The 23188-nt window shown below is 43.8% G+C and overlaps 1 protein-coding gene across 4 annotated transcripts in view; it reads right to left on the bottom strand.

The window, feature by feature from the left end:
- The window catches only part of TASP1 (taspase 1), a 224660-nt gene that overhangs the window by 85935 nt on the left and 115537 nt on the right, over positions 1-23188 (bottom strand). For all 4 annotated transcript variants that reach the window (XM_077282571.1, XM_077282568.1, XM_077282569.1 and 1 more), the window contains 2 exons: positions 19512-19631; positions 1197-1275 (listed from right to left, as the gene is read on the bottom strand). In XM_077282571.1, coding sequence (XP_077138686.1) covers positions 1197-1275; positions 19512-19631 — 199 coding nt within the window. The remainder of the gene's footprint in view (positions 1-1196; positions 1276-19511; positions 19632-23188) is intronic.

Genomic DNA, 23188 nt, shown 5'->3' with positions numbered 1-23188 from the left:
TACTATTGATGCTGCATATGCAGCAATATGCAGCATCAATAGTAATGATAAAAATAATAAAAATTGGTTATACTCACCCTCCGATGTCCGGATCTCCTCGGCGCTGCACTCGGAGGTCCGATTTCAAAGCTGCTGTGCCGAGAAGGACCTTCGTGACGTCACGGTCATGTGACCGCGGCGTCATCACGGTCATGTGACCGCGACGTCACCACAGGTCCTGCTCGCACAGCAACTCTGACCGGACGGCCGCGGGCAGCGCTGAGAGGTGAGTATAGCATCATTTTTTATTTTTATTCTTTTTTTTTTTTTACACTATTTATGGTTCCCAGGGCCTGGAGGAGAGTCTCCTCTCCTCCACCCCGGGTACCACCCGCACATTAACCGCTTACTTCCCGCAACGTGGGCACAGCCCCATGCGGGAAGTAAGTGGATCAATGCATTTCTATGGGTGCAGAATCGCAGCGATTCTGCACAAAGAAGTGACATGCTGCGGGTTTTAAACCGCTGCGTTTCTGCGCGGTTTTTCCCGCAGCATGTGCACAGCGGTTTGCGGTTTCCATAGCGTTTACATGTTAATGTAAACGCTATGGAAACTGCTGCGGACCCGCAGCATCAAAATCGCCGCGGATCCGCAGTAAAAACTGCAAAGTATGAACATGGCCTTAGAGTTTGTATGTTGTGGTTTAGCAGTGCTTTTATTTCTTTCAAAGACAAAAATCACACATACAAAAATTCATCATTAAATACTCAATCCAGAACCTAAAACACGCCAGATTAAAATGGTAAAGATGAAGAATTTAAGATGCCTTGTAAGAAAGAGTTTTCTACGCCTGTGTATGTTGTATAACCGTATAGAATAGGAAAGTCTCCAGCCTTATTCTACACACAGGCGACAAATGTTTAGCACTCGGGATGTGGTTTTTTTTAGCACGTGGCTCTTACTAATAACACTTTTGTAGCAACATTTATCTGATCTAGAGAATTGATTTTTCAGTACATTAAAGATGACATACAGTAGGAAAGATTCATACCGGCGTCACGGTCACACACACATGGTATAGAGGCTGCATTGGGAACAGCACTGTCACCAGAACGCAGCTGGGAAGAGAATGCCGATGTGGCACACACATGTTCTGATTTACTCGTTCAGCGGCAGAAGTAGCAGTAAGTAATCATGGAATGGAAGCAGTAAATACCTGAAGTACTCACAGCTGTAGAATAAGGGTTGTGAACTCCAGTGTTTTCAGCCCAGCAGCCACATCCATAAAGAGCAGCCTAAAAACACATCAACGACATCAGTTAGATCAATAGTGCAAAAATAAGGCACAAAGGCCACAGAAAACTATAGTACAGGTCCAAAATATAGCCAGATGCATGGGACTGAAAAACATGCAACAATCAAATGGCATTACTTCATCCAAGCTCCACTTTGTCAGGGTGCATTCACATAACCCCATACTCAAGTCAGAAAAAGTGGTTGCTCGACAGTAAAAAAAAAATAAAAAATGTTAGACATGGATTGATTAGAAATAATAATAAGGAGGTATGCTCACCTACCAAAGACCCCACAGATCCAATGCTGATCACTCAGCAGGTCTGTGCCGCCTCCGGAAGCAGTGTCTGTCCCATTTGGAAGTCACAGCACCACTGCAACAATCAGGTATAGAAACTCAATTCCAGCTCACCCAGTTACTCTATGCTCATCCACCTGGGGCCCAGACTCCGGCCTGGCCCTGGCCTCACATCAAGGAAAATAGAAAAAATTGGAATCCGACTCAACAGGACTGGATTTTCCTTTTCTTTTTCTTTTTCAAAAGAAAATATGGTGCATACAAAAGATAAATTGACATGGTCGACATGACCCAGTTGAAGAGTTACTGAGTAAGACTGCCTAATGCAGTCGAAACGCGTCGACTGGGTCATGTCGACCATGTCAATTTTTCTTTTGTATGCACCATATTTTCTTTTGAAAAATAAAAAGGAAAGGAAAATCCAGTGCTGTTGAGCCGGATTCCAATTTTTTTCTATTTTCCTTGAACAGTCAGGTATCTATAAGAGCCAGTCATCAGATATTTGTTTGATGTGTTATTCTTGCCATTGTGATTTCCGAATGGGGTAGACACTGCTTCTGGAGATACATGGGGTACTGGAAATTGAATATGACTTTGTTTATTAATCTTTAATCAATCCATGCCTTAAAAAAAAAGTACTGCCTAACAATATAAAGGAGAAAAAGAGATCAAGAATACAAATGATGAATGAATAAGTGCATAAAGAGTAAACAATTAAAAAAAAAGTGATATCTCAAAGTGATGTTGCAAAATTTATTAAAGGGTGACTTATAGCATAGCTACTTCCAATAGGTGGCACTAGAGAGCCAGTTTTCTTCCTCCCAGAGAATATTTTTCTCACAATAACGCGTTTCGAGAAGCTAAAATTTGTGTCTTTTTCAAAGGCAAAAATGACAGTCATTACTATATGGACTACAAACCCTTCTTACGTAAAAAGCAGAAAAGGTAGATCCTAACTTCCTAACACTGCACTGGCCGTTCTGGTACATCTCATAGAAAAAAAGGAACCACCGGAGACCACAGTAACAAAAGCAAAAGATGAGCCATAATTGAAGAGCACACCTCTCTACACCTCCTCATTACTCTGGACAGATACTTTAAAGAATTGGCATAAATAAATCAGATGGATTGTGGCACTACACCAACCTGATGGCATTTGATGCAATTTGGCAGCCCTTCTGAACCTTTTCATATTCTCACAACATCTCATATATTGATATATATTTTTTTCATTCACTTATGTAACTACATGAGTACAGTTATATGAAAAAGTTTGGGCACCCCTATTAATCTTAAGCTTAATGTTTTATAAAAATTTGTTTTTTTTGCAACAGCTATTTCAGTTTCATATATCTAATAACTGTTGGACACAGTAATGTTTCTCCTTGAAATGAGGTTTATTGTACGAACAGAAAATGAGCAATCTGCATTCAAACAAAATTTGACAGGTGCATAAGTATGGGCACCTCACCAGAAAAGTGACATTAATATTTAGTAGATCCTCCTTTTGCAAAAATAACAGCCTCTAGTCGCTTCCTGTAGCTTTTAATGAGTTCCTGGATCCTGGATGAAGGTATTTTTGACCATTCCTCTTTACAAAACAATTCCAGTTCAGTTAGGTTTGATGGTCGCTGAGCATGGACAGCCCTCTTCAAATGATCCCACAGATGTTCAATGATATTCAGGTCTGGGGACTGGGATGGCCATTCCAGAACAGTGTAATTGTTCCTCTGCATGAATGCCTGAGTAGATTTGGATCGGTGTTTTGGATCATTCTCTTGCTGAAAGATCCATCTCCTGCGTAACTTCAACTTTGTCACTGATTCATGAACATTACTGTCAAGAATCTGCTGATACTGAGAGGAATCCGTGCGTCCCTCAACTTTAACAAGATTCCCGGTGCCGGCATTGGCCACACAGCCCCAAAGCATGATGGAACCTCCACCAAATTTTACTGTGGTTAGCAAGTGATTTTCATGGAATGCTGTGTTTTTTTTGCCGCCATGCATAACGCCTTTTTGTATGACCAAACAACTCAATCTTGGTTTCATCAGTCCACAGGACCTTCTTCCAAAAAGAAATTGGCTTCTCCAAATGTGCTTTTGCATACCTCAGCCGACTCTGTTTGTGGCGTGCTTGCAGAAACGGCTTCTTTCGCATCACTCTCCCATACAGCTCCTCCTTGTGCAAAGTGCTGTTATGGACCTGGTGGTTAGGAGCACCCGGAATGACCTGATGAGTAAACTAGTAAACGGAACAAGCTCTGGGAAGTGGGAACTCTGCTGACCGCAACTCTACTCCTATCACACACACTAGAAATAGCCGTGGAGCGTACCTAACTCTCCCTAGACGCCTCTTCACAGCCTAAGAGCTAACTACCCCTAAAGATAGAAATAGAAGCCTAACCTTGCCTCAGAGAAATTCCCCAAAGGTAAAGGCAGCCCCCCACATATATTGACTGTGAGTTAAGAGGAAAGTCACAAACACAGGAATGAAACAGGTTTTAGCAAAGGAGGCCAGACTTCACTAAATAGTCAGAGGATAGAAAAGGAAACTATGCGGTCAGCACAAAAGACTACAAAAAACCACGCAGAGTAAGCAAAAAGACTCCCCACACCGACTCACGGTGTGGAGGTGCCACTCTGCACCCCAGAGCTTCCAGCTAGCAAGGGATTATCATGATAGCAAGCTGGACAAGAAATTAGCAGTACTAAGAAATATATTCAGGAAGCAGTAACAACAAATGAACTAGCAAAGATTTAGCTTCTGCTGGAGTAGACAGGTCCTCAGAGAAGTCCAAGAGAGATCTGAACCAATACTGAAACATTGACAGCTGGCATCAAGTAACGATCTAAGTGGAGTTAAATAGGGAAGCCAGCATAGCAATAAACGAGAGCAGCTGACAAAACCAACCTCAGTGACCAGCAGTTCCGCTCAAAGCCACCAGAGGGAGTCCAAGAGCAGAACTAACCAAAGTACCATTCATGACCACAGGAGGGAGCCCGAGAACGGAATTCACAACAGTAACCTCCCCCCCTTGAGGAGGGGTCACCGAACCCTCACCAGGGCCCCCAGGCCGATCAGGACGAGCCAAATGAAAAGCACGAACTAAATCGGCAGCGTGGACATCGGAGGCAACAACCCAGGAATTATCCACCTGACCATAGCCCTTCCACTTAACCAGGTACTGAAGCTTCCGTCTCGAAATACGAGAATCCAACATTTTTTCCACCACATACTCCAACTCCCCCTCAACCAACACCGGGGCAGGAGGATCAACGGAGGGAACCATAGGCGCCACGTACCTCCGCAACAACGACCTATGGAACACATTATGGATGGCAAAAGAAGCTGGAAGGACCAAACGAAATGAGACAGGGTTGAGAATTTCAGATATCTTATAAGGACCAATGAAACGAGGCTTAAACCTAGGAGAAGAAACCTTCATAGGAACATAACGAGAAGACAACCAAACCAAATCCCCAACACGAAGTCGGGGACCAACACAACGACGGCGGTTAGCGAAACGTTGAGCCTTCTCCTGGGACAACGTCAGATTGTCCACTACGTGAGTCCAAATTTGCTGCAACCTGTCCACCACAGAATCCACCCCAGGACAGTCAGAAGGCTCAACCTGCCCCGAAGAAAAACGAGGATGAAACCCAGAATTGCAAAAAAAGGGCGAAACCAAAGTAGCCGAACTAGCCCGATTATTAAGGGCGAACTCAGCCAATGGCAAGAAGGTCACCCAATCATCCTGATCAGCAGAAACAAAGCATCTCAGATAGGTTTCCAAAGTCTGGTTGGTTCTTTCGGTTTGGCCATTTGTTTGAGGATGGAAAGCCGAAGAAAAAGACAAATCAATGGCCATCTTAGCACAAAAGGACCGCCAAAACCTAGAGACAAACTGGGAACCTCTGTCCGACACAATGTTCTCCGGAATGCCATGCAAACGAACCACATGTTGAAAAAATAATGGCACCAAATCAGAGGAGGAAGGTAATTTAGGCAAGGGTACCAAATGGACCATCTTAGAAAAGCGATCACAAACCACCCAGATGACAGACATCCTTTGAGAGACGGGAAGATCTGAAATAAAATCCATGGAAACATGCGTCCAAGGCCTTTTCGGAACTGGCAAGGGCAAAAGCAACCCACTGGCACGAGAACAGCAGGGCTTAGCCCGAGCACAAGTCCCACAGGACTGCACAAAAGAATGCACATCCCGAGACAAGGAAGGCCACCAAAAGGACCTAGCCACCAAATCTCTGGTGCCAAAAATCCCAGGATGACCAGCCAACACTGAGCAATGAATCTCAGAAATAACTCTGCTAGTCCATCTATCAGGGGCAAACAGTTTCTCCGCTGGACAACAGTCAGGTCTATCAGCCTGAAACTCCAGCAGCACCCGCCGCAAATCAGGGGAGATGGCAGACAGAATTACCCCCTCTTTGAGAATACCAGCCGGCTCAGGGACTCCCGGAGAATCAGGCACAAAACTCCTAGAAAGGGCATCCGCCTTCACATTCTTAGAACCTGGAAGGTATGAGACCACAAAATCGAAACGGGAGAAAAACAGCGACCATCGAGCCTGTCTAGGATTCAACCGCTTGGCAGACTCGAGATAAGTCAGATTTTTGTGATCCGTCAAGACCACCACGCAGTGCTTGGCTCCCTCAAGCCAATGTCGCCACTCCTCGAATGCCCACTTCATAGCTAGCAGCTCCCGATTGCCAACATCATAATTACGCTCAGCAGGCGAAAACTTTCTAGAAAAGAAGGCACATGGCTTCATCACAGAGCCATCAGAACTTCTTTGAGACAAAACAGCCCCTGCTCCAATCTCAGAAGCATCAACCTCGACCTGAAAAGGGAGCGAAACATCTGGCTGACGCAACACAGGGGCCGAAGAAAAACAACGTTTCAGCTCCTGAAAAGCCTCAACGGCCGCAGAGGACCAATTCACCACATCAGCACCTTTCTTTGTCAAATCAGTCAAAGGTTTAACCACACTAGAAAAATTAGCGATGAAGCGACGGTAAAAATTAGCAAAGCCCAGGAATTTCTGGAGGCTCTTCACAGATGTAGGTTGAGTCCAATCATAAATGGCCTGAACTTTAACAGGGTCCATCTCGATAGTAGAAGGGGAAAAAATGAAGCCCAAAAAGGAAACCTTCTGAACTCCGAAGAGACATTTAGACCCATTCACAAACAAGGAATTAGCACGAAGGACCTGGAATACCATTCTGACCTGTTTCACATGAGACTCCTAATCATCCGAAAAGACCAAAATATCATCCAAATATACAATCATGAATCTATCCAGATACTTTCGGAAGATGTCATGCATAAAGGACTGAAACACAGATGGAGCATTTGAAAGCCCGAATGGCATTACCAGCTACTCAAAATGGCCCTCGGGCGTATTAAATGCTGTTTTCCATTCATCGCCCTGTTTAATACGCACAAGGTTATACGCCCCTCGAAGATCTATCTTGGTGAACCAACTAGCCCCCTTAATCCGAGCAAACAAATCAGACAGCAGAGGCAAAGGGTACTGAAATTTGACCGTGATCTTATTGAGAAGGCCGTAATCTATACAGGGTCTCCAGAGAACCATCCTTCTTGGCCACAAAAAAGAACCCTGCTCCCAACGGTGATGAAGACGGGCGAATATGCCCTTTCTCCAAGGACTCCTTTATATAACTCCGCATAGCGGCATGCTCTGGCACCGATAAATTGAAAAGTCGGCCCTTAGGAAACTTACTACCAGGAATCAAATTTATAGCACAATCACAATCCCTATGAGGGGGTAGGACACTGGATTTGGGCTCATCAAATACATCCTGGTAATCCGACAGAAACTCAGGGACTTCAGGAGTGGAAGCAGAAATTGACACCAACGGAACATCGCCATGTACCCCTTGACAACCCCACCTAGAGACAGACATTGATTTCCAATCCAATACTGGATTATGAACCTGTAGCCAAGGCAAACCCAACACGACCACATCATGCAAATTATGCAACACCAAAAAGCGAATATCTTCCTGATGTGCAGGAGCCATGCACATGGTCAACTGAGTCCAGTACTGAGGTTTATTCTTGGCCAACGGCGTGGCATCAATTCCCCTTAATGGAATAGGATACTGCAAAGGCTCCAAGAAAAAACCACAGCGCCTGGCAAACTCCAAGTCCATCAAATTCAGGGCAGCGCCTGAATCCACAAATGCCATAACCGAGTAGGATGACAAAGAGCAAATCAGAGTAACAGACAAAAGAAATTTAGGCTGTACAGTACCAATGGTGACAGACCTAATGAACCGCTTAGTGCGCCTAGGACAATCAGAGATAGCATGAGTGGGGTCACCACAGTAAAAACACAGCCTATTCTGACGTCTGTGTTCTTGCCATTCAGTTCTGGTCAAAGTTCTATCACATTGCATAAGCTCAGGCCTCTGCTCAGAGGACACCGCCAAATGGTGCACAATTTTGCGCTCACGCAAACGCCGATCAATTTGGATGGCCAAGGACATTGATTCATTCAGACCAGCAGGCGTGGGGAATCCCACCATAACATCCTTAAGGGCTTCGGAAAGACCCTTTCTAAAAATTGCTGCCAGGGCACACTCATTCCATTGAGTAAGCACAGACCATTTTCTAAACTTCTGACAATATATCTCTGCTTCATCCTGACCCTGACACAAAGCTAGCAAGATTTTCTCTGCCTGATCCACTGAATTCGGTTCGTCATAAAGCAATCCAAGCGCCAGAAAAAACGCATCTACATTAAGCAATGCAGGATCTCCTGGCGCAAGGGAGAATGCCCAGTCTTGAGGGTCGCCACGCAACAAAGAAATAATAATTTTTACTTGCTGAATGGGGTCACCTGAGGAGCGGGGTTTCAAAGCAAGAAACAGTTTACAATTATTTTTGAAATTCAGAAACTTAAATCTATCCCCAGAAAACAAATCAGGAATTGTAATTCTAGGCTCTAACATCGGATTCTGAACTACATAATCTTAAATGCTTTGTACTCTTGCAGTGAGATGATCCACACAAGAGGACAGACCTTGAATATCCTTATCTACACCTGAGTCCTGAACCACCCAGAGATTAAGGGGAAAAGAGAGACAAAACACACTGCAAAGAAAAAAAAATGGGTTCAGAGCTTCGATTATCCCTCTTTTGAGATGCATTAACACTTTGTAGGCCAGCTGTACTGTTATGGACCTGGTGGTTAGCAGCACCCGGAATGACCTGATGAGTAAACTAGTAAATGGAACAAGCTCTGGGAAGTGGGAACTCTGCTGACCGCAACTCTACTCCTATCACACACACTAGAAATAGCCGTGGAGCGTACCTAACTCTCCCTAGACGCCTCTTCACAGCCTAAGAGCTAACTACCCCTAAAGATAGAAATAGAAGCCTAACCTTGCCTCAGAGAAATTCCCCAAAGGTAAAGGCAGCCCCCCACATATATTGACTGTGAGTTAAGAGGAAAGTCACAAACACAGGAATGAAACAGGTTTTAGCAAAGGAGGCCAGACTTCACTAAATAGTCAGAGGATAGAAAAGGAAACTATGCGGTCAGCACAAAAGACTACAAAAAACCACGCAGAGTAAGCAAAAAGACTCCCTACACCGACTCACAGTGTGGAGGTGCCACTCTGCACCCCAGAGCTTCCAGCTAGCAAGGGAATATCATGATAGCAAGCTGGACAAGAAATTAGCAGTACTAAGAAATATATTCAGGAAGCAGTAACAACAAATGAACTAGCAAAGACTTAGCTTCTGCTGGAGTAGACAGGTCCTCAGAGAAGTCCAAGAGAGATCTGAACCAATACTGAAACATTGACAGCTGGCATCAAGTAACGATCTGAGTAGAGTTAAATAGGGAAGCCAGCATAGCAATAAACGAGAGCAGCTGACAAAACCAACCTCAGTGACCAGCAGTTCCGCTCAAAGCCACCAGAGGGAGTCCAAGAGCAGAACTAACCAAAGTACCATTCATGACCACAGGAGGGAGTCCGAGAACGGAATTCACAACAAAGTGCGTTGTATAGTTGACCGATGCACAGTGACACCATCTGCAGCAAGTTGATGCTGCAGCTCTCTGGAGGTGGTCTGAGGATTGTCCTGGACTGATCTCACCATTCTTCTTCTATGCTTTTCTGATGTTTTTCTTGGCCTGCCACTTCTGGCCTTAACAAGAACTGTACCTGTGTTCTTCCATTTCCTTACTATGTTCCTCACAGTGGAAATTGACAGGTTAAATCTCTGAGACAGCTTTTTGTATCCTTCCCCTGAACAACTATGTTGAATAATCTTTGTTTTCAGATCATTTGACAGTTGTTTTGAGGAGCCCATGATGCCACTCTTCAGAGGAGATTCAAACAGGAGAACAACTTGCAAGTGGCCACTTTAAGTAGCTTTTCTCATGATTGCATACACCTGGCTATGAAGTTCAAAGCTCAATGAGGTTACAAAACCTAAAAAAGTGCTTTAGTAAGTCAGAAAAAAGTAGGTAGGAGTATTTAAAACAAGAAAATGATAAGGGTGCCCATACTTATGCACCTGTCAAATTTTGTTTGAATGCAGATTGCACATTTTCTGTTAGCACAATAAACCTCATTTCAAGGCAGAAACATTACTGTGTCCAACAGTTATTAGATATATGAAACTGAAATAGCTGTTGCAAAAAACAATTTTTATAAAACATTAAGCTTAAGATTAATAAGGGTGCCAAAACTTTTTCATATAAATGTAAACTCATTTTTTTCACCGCAGTCTAGCTTATGGGGAGAAGTCTTCCAGCAGGTTGTGCTGGGCTTGTGGTATGCAAGGTTAAGTTGATTTCATGGCCTGATGGGGCTAGTGTACTTGTACTCGTGTCACGGTGGCTAATCACCGAAACCTGGCTCACCCCTTCTGACACGGCCTCCCCTGCTGCACTCTCTTACGGTGGCTTCCACCTTTCTCACACACCCCGCCCCAGCAGCAAGCATGGTGGAGGAGTTGGTTTTCTCCTGTCAGATAACTGCTCCTTCACCCCAATCCCACTGCCACCCTCTGTTACCCTCCCTTCCTTTGAGGTGCACTCTGTGCGCATCTACTCCCCCTCCAACCTCCAACTGGCTGTCATTTACCGCCCCCCAGGGCCAGCCACCACCTTCTTTGACCACTTCACCACCTGGCTACTTCATTTCCTTTCTGCGGACATCCCCACTATCATCATGGGCGATTTCAACATACCCATTGACACTTCCCTCTCAGCTGCCACTAAACTTCTATCTCTCTCTTCCTCCTTCGGCCTCACTCAATGGTCTTCTGCAGCCACTCACAAAGATGGTCACACACTGGACCTCATCTTCACCCGCCTCTGCTCCCTATCTAACCTCTCTAACTCGCCTCTTCCTCTCTCTGACCACAACCTTCTCACATTCTCATCTCTCTCCACTCCATGTCTAGAGTCCCCACCCCACAAACTTTCACACCCTCGCAGAAATCTTAAACATCTTGACCTACATTCATTCTCTGAATCCCTCCTCCCTCTCACAGACATAATTTCCATACACAATGCGGATGACGCTGCCGCTCTATATAACACCACAATAGCTGTAGCTTTGGAATCTGCTGCCCCACTTACACATACCAAAGCTCGCAAAATCAACAGACAGCCCTGGCACACCAGCCTGACCAAAGAACTGAGGCGAGCTTCCAGGGCTGCTGAGCGCAGATGGAAAAGATCCCACTCCAACGACCACTTAATCGCATTCAAACAGTCCCTCACTACTTTCAAGACCGCACTCGCCACAGCTAAACAAACCTACTTCTCATCTCTCATATCCTCCCTGTCTCACAACCCTAAACAGTTATTCAACACCTTCAATTCTCTCCTCCGTCCCCCAGCACCTCCTCCCTCCTCACTTATCTCTGCTGAAGACTTTGCCTCATTCTTCAAGCAGAAGATTGATAACATCAGAGACAGTTTTGGTCAACAAGCCCCAGAGCCCTTCCTCCCAACTTCCCTACCCTCCACCTCCAAAACCAACTACTCCACCATTACAGAAGATCAACTCGCCACTCTACTCTCAAGATCGCATCTCACCACCTGTGCACTTGACCCGCTCCCAACCCACCTCATCCCAAACCTCACCACAATCTTCATCCCAACCCTAACCCATCTCTTCAACCTATCACTAACAAATGGTGTTTTCCCCTCAAGCTTTAAACATGCCTCCATCACACCTATCCTCAAAAAGCCCTCTCTTGACCCATTCTCTGTATCTAGCTATCGCCCTATATCACTTCTCCCCTATGCCTCAAAACTACTGGAACAACACGTCTACCTTGAACTGTCCTCCCATCTCTCTTCTTGCTCCCTCTTTGACCGCTTACAATCTGGCTTCCGGCCACACCATTCCACTGAAACTGCCCTAACTAAGGTCACCACTGACCTTTTAACCGCCAAGAGCAAGCGACACTACTCTGTTCTCCTCCTCCTCGACCTGTCGGCTGCCTTTGACACAGTGGACCATTCCCTTTTATTACAGACCCTCTCATCCCTTGGCATCACAGACTTGGCCCTATCCTGGATCTCATCATACCTAACAGACCGGACATTCAGCGTCTCCCACTCACACACCACCTCCTCACCTCGCCCCCTCTCTGTCGGAGTCCCACAAGGTTCAGTCCTTGGGCCCCTGCTCTTCTCCATTTACACCTTTGGCCTGGGACAGCTCATAGAATCTCATGGCTTTCAGTATCACCTCTATGCTGATGACACACAGATCTACATCTCTGGACCAGATATCACCTCCCTACTAACCAGAATCCCTCAATGTCTGTCCACTATTTCATCCTTCTTCTCCGCTAAATTTCTGAAACTTAACATGGACAAAACAGAATTCATCATCTTTCCCCCATCTCACGTGACCCCCCCAACGAACCTATCCATTACAGTAAATGGCTGCCCACTCTCCCCAGTCCCACAAGCTCGCTGCCTCGGGGTTATCCTTGACGCTGATCTCTCCTTCAAACCACATATCCAAGCCCTTTCCACTTCCTGCCGACTTCAACTCAAAAATATTGCACGAATCCGTTCATTCCTCAACCAAGAATCTGCAAAAACCCTAGTCCATGCCCTCATCATCTCTCGTCTTGACTACTGCAACCTCCTGCTCTGTGGCCTCCCCTCAAACACTCTCGCACCCCTCCAATCTATTCTAAACTCTGCTGCCCGACTAATCCACCTGTCCCCCCGCTATTCTCCGGCCTCTCCCCTCTGTCAATCCCTTCACTGGCTCCCCATTGCCCAGAGACTCCAGTACAAAACCCTAACCATGACGTACAAAGCCATCCACAACCTGTCTCCTCCTTACATCTGTGACCTCATCTCCCGGTACTTTCCTACACGCAACCTCCGATCCTCACAAGATCTCCTTCTCTACTCCCCTCTTCCCACAATCGTATACAAGATTTCTCTCGCGTATCACCCCTACTCTGGAACCCTCTACCACAACACATCAGACTCTCGCCCACCATCGAAACCTTCAAAAAGAATCTGAAGACCCACCTCTTCCGACAAGCCTACAACCTGCAGTAACCACCGATCAACCAACCGCTGCACGATCAGCTCTATCCTCACCTACTGTATTCTCACCCATCCCTTGTAGATTGTGAGCCCTCGCGGGCAGGGTCCTCACTCCTCCTGTACCAGTTATGACTTGTATTGTTCAAGATTATTGTACTTGTTTTTATTATGTATACCCCTCCTCACTTGTAAAGCGCCATGGAATAAATGGCGCTATAACAATAAATAATAATAATAATAATAATAAATGGCCCTTTCACAGTTATTTATAGCCAGTATGAGCATTTTGTGGGACCAGCTTTTACAGAGCTTGTGGGAAGCTTGTTTTTGTGTCTAGGCACAGGGCCTTTGGAGGAAATTGTGTGACATTTCTAACGTGGATTTTCAAGGCCTCATTGGATTTGTGGGGCTTAATTGGTAATGTGTGTGGTTTGTTTTGTGTGTGGTCTTGCCGAGGATCCTCTTTAAAAGGCTATGGCCCCCTTTGACATGATAAAAAATATTTTTACATGTTAGTGGTTTCCCTGACCTAAAAAGGTTTCCCAAAGTTTCACTTTTCTATCTACTGGCTAACACGGTACAAAGATATTTTTCCTGTTTCACTCTGAAACCTTAAAGGGAACCTGTCACCACGTTTTTGGAAGATGGGATAAAAATAGCGTTAAATAGGGGCAGAGGTGGGCGTTACATTAGTGTGTTTGTTATGCGTTTATTACCCACCTAAGTTGCCGAAATACCTTTGCAAAGTCTCCGTTTTCGCCTGTCAATCAGGCTGGTCTGGTCAAAAGGGCGTGTTGTCTTCCCCCAGATTTTGCGTAGTTTTCCGTTGGTGGCGTAGTGGTGTGCGCATGCCCAAGGTCCCGAATCCTCTGCCAGGGGATTTAAAAGAGCGCGCTGTTCGTTATTTCATTGGTGATCGGTGGGCGCGGCCATCTTCCTTTGGCCGCGCGTGCGCAGAAGCGGCGCTCTGCTGGCCGCGGCTTCAGGAAAATGGCCGCCGCGATATCCATCTGCGCACGCGCGGCATCCCGCGGCCATTTTCCTGAAGCCACGGCCAGCAGAGCGCCGCTTCTGCGCACGCGCGGCCAAAGGAAGATGGCCGCGCCCACCGATCACCAATGAAATAACGAACAGCGCGCTCTTTTAAATCCCCTGGCAGAGGATTCGGGACCTTGGGCATGCGCACACCACTACGCCACCAACGGAAAACTACGCAAAATCTGGGGGAAGACAACACGCCCTTTTGACCAGACCAGCCTGATTGACAGGCGAAAACGGAGACTTTGCAAAGGTATTTCGGCAACTTAGGTGGGTAATAAACGCATAACAAACACACTAATGTAACGCCCACCTCTGCCCCTATTTAACGCTATTTTTATCCCATCTTCCAAAAACGTGGTGACAGGTTCCCTTTAATTCATTCAATTTCAGACCTATGCATTGAACAATCTGCACCTACTTTAATGTTTTTCTCTTTTAGGTATGTCCATACTAGGGCTACATGCTGAATGTAAGATCAATTTGTCCAGGGTGCTGTCCTCACTAGAGCTCATGTATCAGTACTTGTTTAGTCCTATACTAGCAGTCGGTTTTCCCTGTCATCCTTGATAAAAGATGTTTTCCTCACTTTACAAACTCTAGGCTCTTGTGTATAACCCACTGCTTTCTGTTATCGCTACCACTTAGAAACACAAAGTTTAGAGAGGGGATCTGCTGCTGATCATACAGGAGGTATCCATATACATTAGATAATAATCGGTCAAAATAGCCAATTCTGACCATAGTGGAAGATCTTTGGCGAAATGTATGATCATTTATTTTGATCAATGACCAATCAACGATCATATGTTAGGGTTCAAAAAACTGGTTGGGCATGTTACATTTTTTGACAGATGAGGAGTACTGGCTGTTTCATTGGTCAAAAAATACCATATTAGATAAAATGTATTTTTGGCCATTTACAAACTGTCATTTGTCTAATTGACGAATGATCATCTGATGTGTACAGGGGGCTTCGTACTGGCAAAAATTATGCAATCAACCAAAGAGCAGCTTACATGTGTACTCAGGGCAATGACAGACTGAAAATTCAAAGGCAGCTGACCCTTGCCATTTCAATGTAAGATAAGGATGATGTCACGAGGTTACCCCAACAGAAAGGAGCCAGAAGACTGCAGTGTCTGATTGCTCCTTCTCTTGCGATGATAAGAAGCACTTCACCTTCTTTTTAAATGGTGTTCATTTCTTTTGGCAGTACGGGGTTAATTGGCCAAGCTGGGAGTTCTGTGAGTCTTAGCTCTCAGTTGAGCATGGTTAGCCACTCCAATCCCCTATATAATCTGGGTCCTGACAAACACATTGTCAGAGCTAGCTTATGCTGCATGGCTAGGAGGGGAGTTGATTGGTGGTTATATGAGGAGTTTGGTGGATTTATCTGTGACTGATGCTTGGGTTTGTAAATGTGATAATTCCCTTTCCTTCTCCTGCTTTAGTTTTTCTCCATCCTCCACTCCCCGATGCATTCCTCTGTTATAGGTGAGTGAATATTTGTATGTCTGGTATCTTCAGTTGCTCTTGTTAGTGTTGCCTGGTTGGTGTACTGCGGTACATGGCTGCTCCCCTCTTCCCTGGGTGGGGGTAGGGTACAGATGGAGGGCGGATACATTAGATAAGGCAACGAACGTGGCCCCGGCAGCTTCACCTTCAGAAGTAACCTGGGGAATAGGGCGAGTTAGGGTGCCCTCTAGCGTTAGGGACAGGGAAGGAACACCTGGTCTCGAGTCATACGACAACCGAGTTGTGACAGATGAACCCCTTAGCGCATATAGATGCAACAGTGTGTCTAAGGTGAGGTCCGAATATTTGAAGAAGGCTCAAAACCTGAGCTCTCTCCACATGCAGTAAACACCACCTGCGTTATTTAGCCGGTATCTGTTTGTAACAGGAGGACTGGCAGCTCTAACAGGAGCGGCTGGATCCAAGCTCCAATTGCTGTTAACAATTTAGACGCCACCTGATCACAGTGTATGGATGGGTTGCCATGTGATGAAATCTGAAGCTAAGTGACGCTACATCACTGACGTATTGCAGTATATAGCACAAACTATCAAAGGATTGTAGGATCAAAACATATGAAAGGGAAAAATGTAAATGCCAGTACTGCAAATTTTGTTTTTTGGTCACTACAACTCCCTTAAAAAAAAGTACAATAACAAGCTATCGAAACACTGTATGTACCCCAAAATGATATCAATGAAAATATCAGTTCACCACAAAAATGACAGGTCCCCTCACTGTGCTCCATGGATAGAAAAATAAAAATGTTAAGGTTATCAGAAAAAACAACACAAACTATTTTTTTTTTTTAAATAAACTTCTGGCTTTTTTTTCACCACTGCACAACTGGTATTGTGGCAATTGTACTTGACCTAAAGAATCATGTTGCCAGGTCATTTCACATATCATAAAGGCATAAAACGGCCATGAAAACAAGACCCAAAAACATTGGCTAAGTTGCATTTTTATTTTCACCATCTCATCCCACTTGGATTTTTTTTCCCCGTTTTCAGTACACTGTATGGTAAAATGAATGGTGACATTCAAAACTACATCACTCTCCACAATAAATACAAAAACGTACGTATATGGCTTTGTTTATGGGAGAAGAAGACGAGGAATAAATGAAAGAGCAAAAATTAATAACTGTCTGATCCTTAAGGGGGTTAGGGAGGACCTTTCACCAAATTTTTCATGTTGAACTGGATATAAACTGTAGTAATGGCTGCAGGGTGGAAAAAATGTATTTGGCACCTAATGAAAAACCTGCTCTAAGCTATGGTGGGAGTTTAGTGTTCTCTCCTTTGTTTCTTGAAAGTGACTGTCAGAACAGATTGCCTGTTCAAACAAAGTACAGGCGATTGGTTCTTCATTGCACCTTACCACCTGCTTGGTTTCCATCCATCTCCATCCTTCTGTGGCTCTATGAAATCAGAGGTGTCAATCAAAAAAGAGGGTGATGGAGACTGAGGGAAAACAAGCAGGTGGGAAGGTGTGTTTAAAGGATTGTCCCAGCTGTGAAACACTGAGTAGCAAGACTTAGTCCCTTTGAACCGTCTGATAAAAAAAAAAGTTTAAAAGCACCACTCCAGCTTTTTTTCTTTCAGCGCTGGTGTGGCGCTTCAAATGCAAGTCCCCTGCCCCCGGGTCATATACTCACCCTCCAGCATCTTCACCACTATTCGTCATCGCTCTGGTTACATGGCACTACCTTGTGAGCACAGCTTCTAAATGCAAGTCTATAACAGCCTTGTTCTGGCTCTCATACACTTGTCTTGAAAAGTGATATCAGCGCCGCTCCATGAAACATTGGAGCTGCTGGCAGGTCACTTTTCACTGGAGACCGATGGGAGCAATGCTGGAGAATGATGAATGCGGTGACAGATGAGTATTATGAAACAAGGAAAGTAAAGAAGAACACACCCCACCATAACTAAGGTAAGCATTCTCATTAGGTGTCAAGTACACTGAGGAGCAAAAGGGTAACAATGTTTTGGAATTTTGTCTTTCAGGCTCCATATCTCACCATCCACTACTGCTTCAAATGTGAGACTGTGTAGACAATCATCTTGGCCCACACATAAATTTGACTTTTAACTATTTAGCATATAATTAGTTATGCAGATTCTTGTCATGTTACTGCAATGTTACTGTTTAACTCCTAAAAATTAAGATGAAAATGTTTATTATTTTGGTAGTTTTTTGTAAATCCACCGTAGGTTTTCAACGCTGCCTGAATCCTTCTGAACATGATCTTGATCAGAATCAATCATGCCTTGACCGAAATCTGATTCCAGGTCTCTTCTACACGTTCCCAAAGTTGGTGCATACTGGTAGACTCACTTGGATATGTATACAGCATTTTCTTCAACTCTACCCACAAGTGTTTGATTGGATTGAGGTCTGGAGACTGTGGGGGCCAATCCAGCTCCCCTACTTCATTGTCACTGAATAATTTCTTCACTAATCTCAAAGTATGCTTTGGGTTGTTGTCCTGCTGGAACATGATGTCGTCCTTTTCATAACCATAGTACTCGAGTCTACAAAGTAACTCGTCTTGTAGAATACTCAGATATAGTTCAGCAATGAGACCAACATCAATCCTGGTCCAGTAACCAATGCCTTTGCTGGGAAACAAACCCATATTATCAGGCATCCTCCACCATACTTGACAGTTATTTCAATTTTTTAATCTATTAGCCCCTTTTTCTCTTGTTTCTTTCAGACAAATTTGCACCCATCAGGACCTAGTCTATTGACTTTCTCATAGGTGCAAATTACCTGATTCCAATCTTCTACTGGTCATTTTTCTTACTTGTTTGCAAACTTATGATGATATTGAAGTCAAGGCTTCTTCACCTTTTGTAGCGCCACCATTCCAGACTTATGTAAAGTGTGTCGCATAGTGCTTGCACAGACGTCTGTGATTTCATTATTACAAAGTATACGAGCCACCTCCACTGCCGTGTTTATTCCACCAGAACTGATAGATCTTGGGATGAGCCGACTTGTTGACTCCGATACTTTGCCTGGATGTCCACCTTTTGACTTCTGAAAGGATGGACAGACTTCAATTTGTATTCTTCCAACTGTCATGGTACTCACATGATGCAGTTTAGCAATTTTAGTGGCGGCCGAGAGACCGCTGTCGATGAGCTGGATGATGCCGTTTCTTTTTTTCTTGAGAAATCTTCTTCATTGCTGCTCCTTGATTCGAACCAGTGACCTTTCGCTTGGGAATCAACCTAATAACACACTGAGGTAATGTGAGAACAGGTTGTATTTTGTAGTATACAAGAAGAAAAAAACATTTTCCACCACCAGGAGCAAAACGTTAACAGTGCAGTGACATGACAAGAATCAACATGACTACTCATATGCTAAATATAAGCAAGTGAAATTTATACATGAGATATCCAAGAGGATTGTCCATAAAATGATGGTAGTCTCACATTCGAAGCTGGATGGTAAGATATGGAGCCTGAAAGTCAAAAGTTCAAAACATTGTTACCCCTTTGCTTGTCAGTGTAGTTTACATTTGCCTCTCCATTGCAGAGATATTAGTTATTAAAAAACATAAAAATGTTTCATTCCGCTCTGCATCCTGTGTCCAATTCAACATTAAAAATTTTGTGAAAGGTTTTCTTTAGAGAGTCATGACCCTCAGCAGGGAAAAAAAGTGATCCAGGAACAAGTTACCATAACTTTCTCTTTAACACTACATTGGACATACATATGGTTGGATAAAAGAACCAAAAGGAACATTTTCTTCATAAAGACATAGTCACCTGGCCGACTCTTCCAGGATGTTTCATGGCTAATCCACCACTGGAGACAGCAGCAGCTACGTTTCCATCTTGGTCAACAACTATTGCTCCAACAGTGTCCATAGTTCCTGAGTCATTCTCCTTTGGGGCAGGAACAACAATTACTTAAAGAAATATTATCAGGTTAGCAAGGCAGACTTTAATAAAATCCGATAGTACTATAAATAATAAAAGGGAAATGTAAGCACTTCATGTCAGTTGAGAAGGTCACAGAACATACGTTGCAGCCCTCCCACTGTTTGTACTGGCATAAAATAAATAAAACACAGTTTATTAGACACACACGCTGTATTATTGTAACCTCGAGAACGCCTGTGTTGTCACAGTTACTTTATACCAACTCTTTCCCTTCTATCATCATATAATAAGGTCATGCTCAGTGCTACACCATCAATGCAATGCAAATCAACAATGACATTCTTAGAAGGATGACGACATCTTACCTTGAAAAGGAACGACAGTGCTACGCTCTTAATTGTGTTATTCAGTAATAATACAGTTTGTAAGGCAGCGGAAAGACAAATGCCCATCAAGTTCAGCTTCGTTATCTGTAATGTTGACCCCGAGGAATACAAATACTCCCAATTAAAAGGAACCTGTTAGCACATTTTTTACATACCGAAATAGTGGTATGGCTGTATGGACGCTTGTCCTCTAATTAAAATGATATTTTTTCTCGTACAGATTTGATATGCCAAGCATGCTCTTCTGGCTCCTAGGGGGCTCTCCAAGTGGGTTGTGGCACCCGCAAACCATAACAGTAAAATCTGCTCTATACTATGGCCCTCCTTCCCTTCTGAGCTTTGCACAGTGCATGAAAAGTATTTCTAGGGGAAATATTTGCAACAAACTGAGTTCCATTTTTTCCTATTAGCCCTTAGAAAAATTGAACACTTGGGGCTAAAACAACACTTTATTGGTGAAAATGTAATTATTTCTTCACCGCCCAGTAGTATAAAATTCTGTGAGGCACATGTGGTGTCATCGTGATCACAAATATGGGGCACTGGCATGCTCAGGAGAAATTGCCCAACAAATTTCAGGGTCCATTTTCTCTTGTTACCTTGGGAAAATGGAAAAAAAAATTGAGTCTAAAGTTACATTTTTGTGAAAAAAGTTAAATGTTCATCATTTTCCTTCCACATTGCAAAAATTGCTGTGAAACACCTGAAGGGTTAATAAACTTATTGAATGTAGTTTATAACACCATGAGGGGTGCAGTTTTTAGAATGGTGTCACTTTTTAGTATTTTCTGTCATATAGGCCCCTCAAAGTCACTTCAAATGTAATGTGGTCCCCTCAAAAAAGTGGCTTTGTAAATTTTGTTGAAAAAAATAGAATTCACTGGTCAACTTTTAACCATTATAACTACCTAACAAAAAAAATGCTGATGTAAAGTAGACATGTGGGAAATGTGACTTATTAACTATTTTGGGTGACAAACCTCTTTGGTTTAAGGGCATAAAAATGAAAAAGTTTGAAAATTGCCAAATTTTTGCCAAATTTCTGATTTATCACAAATAAACGCAAGTCTTATCGAACAAATTTTACCACCAACATAAAGTAAAATATGTCACGAGAAAACAGGCTTGGGGAAGTTCCAAGATTTCTATTTTTTAATCATAGGCTTTACGACATACAGGTGCTTATCACAAAATTAGAATATCATCAAAAAGTAAATCTCATATTATACAGAATCATTACAAACAGAGTGATCTAGTTCATATGTTTATGTCTGTTAATGCTGATGATCATGGCTTACAGCCAATGAAAACCCAAAAGTCATTATCGCAGTAAATTAGAATACTTTACACCAGCTTGAAAAATGATTTTAAAATCCGAAATGTTGTCCTACTGAAATGTATGCTCAGTAGTGATGAGCGAATATACTCGTTGCTCGGGTTTTCCCGAGCACGCTCGGGTGGTCTCCGAGTATTTATGACTGCTCGGAGATTTAGTTTTCCTTGCTGCAGCTGGATTATTTACAGCTGCTACCCAACGTGAGTACATGTGGGGGTTGCCTGGTTGCTAGGGAATCCCCACATGTAATCAAGCTGTCTAGTAGCCTCAAATCATCCCGCTGCGGCAAGGAAAACTAAATCTTTGAGCAGTCATAAATACTCGGAGACCACCCGAGCGTGCTCGGGAAAACCCAAGCAACGAGTATACTCGCTCATCACTAATGTTCAGAAATTGCTCCCAATACTTGTTCGGGGCTCCTTTAGCATCAATTACTGCATCAATGTGGCGTGGAATGGAGGCGATCAGCCAGTGGCACTGTTGAGATGTCATGCAAGCCCAGGTTGCTTTGATAACATCCTTTAGCTCGTCTGCATTGTTGGGTCTGGTGTCGCTCATCTTCCTCTTGACAATGCCCCATAGATTCTCTATTGGGTTAAGGTCAGGCGAGTTTGCTGGCCAATCAAGCACAGTGACACTGTTGCCAGGTATTGGTACTTTTGGCAGTGTGGACAGGTGCCAGTCCTACTGGAGAATTAAATTTCCATCTCCAAAAAGCTTATCGACAGAGGGAAGCATGCAGTGCTCTAAAATTTACTGATAGACAGCTGCACTGACTTTGGAAGTGAAAAACCACAGTGGACCTACACCAGCAGATGACATGGCTCCCCAAACCATGAAAGATTGTGGAAACTTCACACTAGACCTCAAGCAGCTTGAATTGTGTGTGCCTCACCAATCTTCCTCCATACTCTGGGACTTTGATTTCCAAATGAAATGCCACATTTACTTTCATCTGAAGACAACACCTTGGACCACTGAGCAACAGTCCAGTTCATTTTCTCCTTGGCCCAGGTAAGACACTTCTGACGTTGTCTATTAGTCATGAGTGGCTTGACCCAAGAAATGCGATACTTGTAGCTCATGTCTTGGATACGTCTGTGTGTGGTGGCTCTTGAAGCAATGACTGCAGCAGCAGTCCACTCCTTGTGAATCTCCCCCAAATTTTTGAATGGTCTTTTCTTAACAATTCTTTCAAGGCTGCAGTTATCCCAGTTGCTTGTGCACCTTTTTCTACCACACTTTTGCTTCCTCTCAACATTCCATTAATATGCTTGGATACAGCACTGTGTGAACAGCCAGCTTCTTTACCAATTACGTTTTGTGGATTACCCTACTATTGGAGTGTGCTAATGACTGCCTTCTGGACATCTGTCAATTCAGCATTCTTCCCCATGACCCATGATTGTGGAGCCTACTGAAACAGACTAAGGGACCGTTTTAAACCCCAATTTTTTAAACGCTCAGGAAGCCTTTGCATGTGTTTTTTGTTAATTATTCTAATTTACTGAGGTAATGACTTTTAGGTTTTCATTGGCTGTATGCCATAATAATCAACTTAACAGAAATAAACACTTGAAATAGATCACTCTGTTTGTAATGTCTATATACACTCACTGGCCACTTTATTAGGTACACCATGCTAGTAACGGGTTGGACCCCTTTTGCCTTCAGAACTGCCTCAATTCTTCGTGGCATAGATTCAACAAGGTGCTGGAAGCATTCCTCAGAGATTTTGGTCCATATTGACATGATGGCATCACACAGTTGCCGCAGATTTGTCGGCTGCACATCCCTGATGCGAATCTCCCGTTCCACCACATCCCAAAGATTTCATG

The sequence above is a fragment of the Ranitomeya variabilis genome, chromosome 2 (assembly GCF_051348905.1).
Source record: "Ranitomeya variabilis isolate aRanVar5 chromosome 2, aRanVar5.hap1, whole genome shotgun sequence".
In the NCBI taxonomy this organism is placed as follows: Eukaryota; Metazoa; Chordata; class Amphibia; order Anura; family Dendrobatidae; genus Ranitomeya; species Ranitomeya variabilis.
This window is presented reverse-complemented; position numbering and strand designations above follow the sequence as displayed.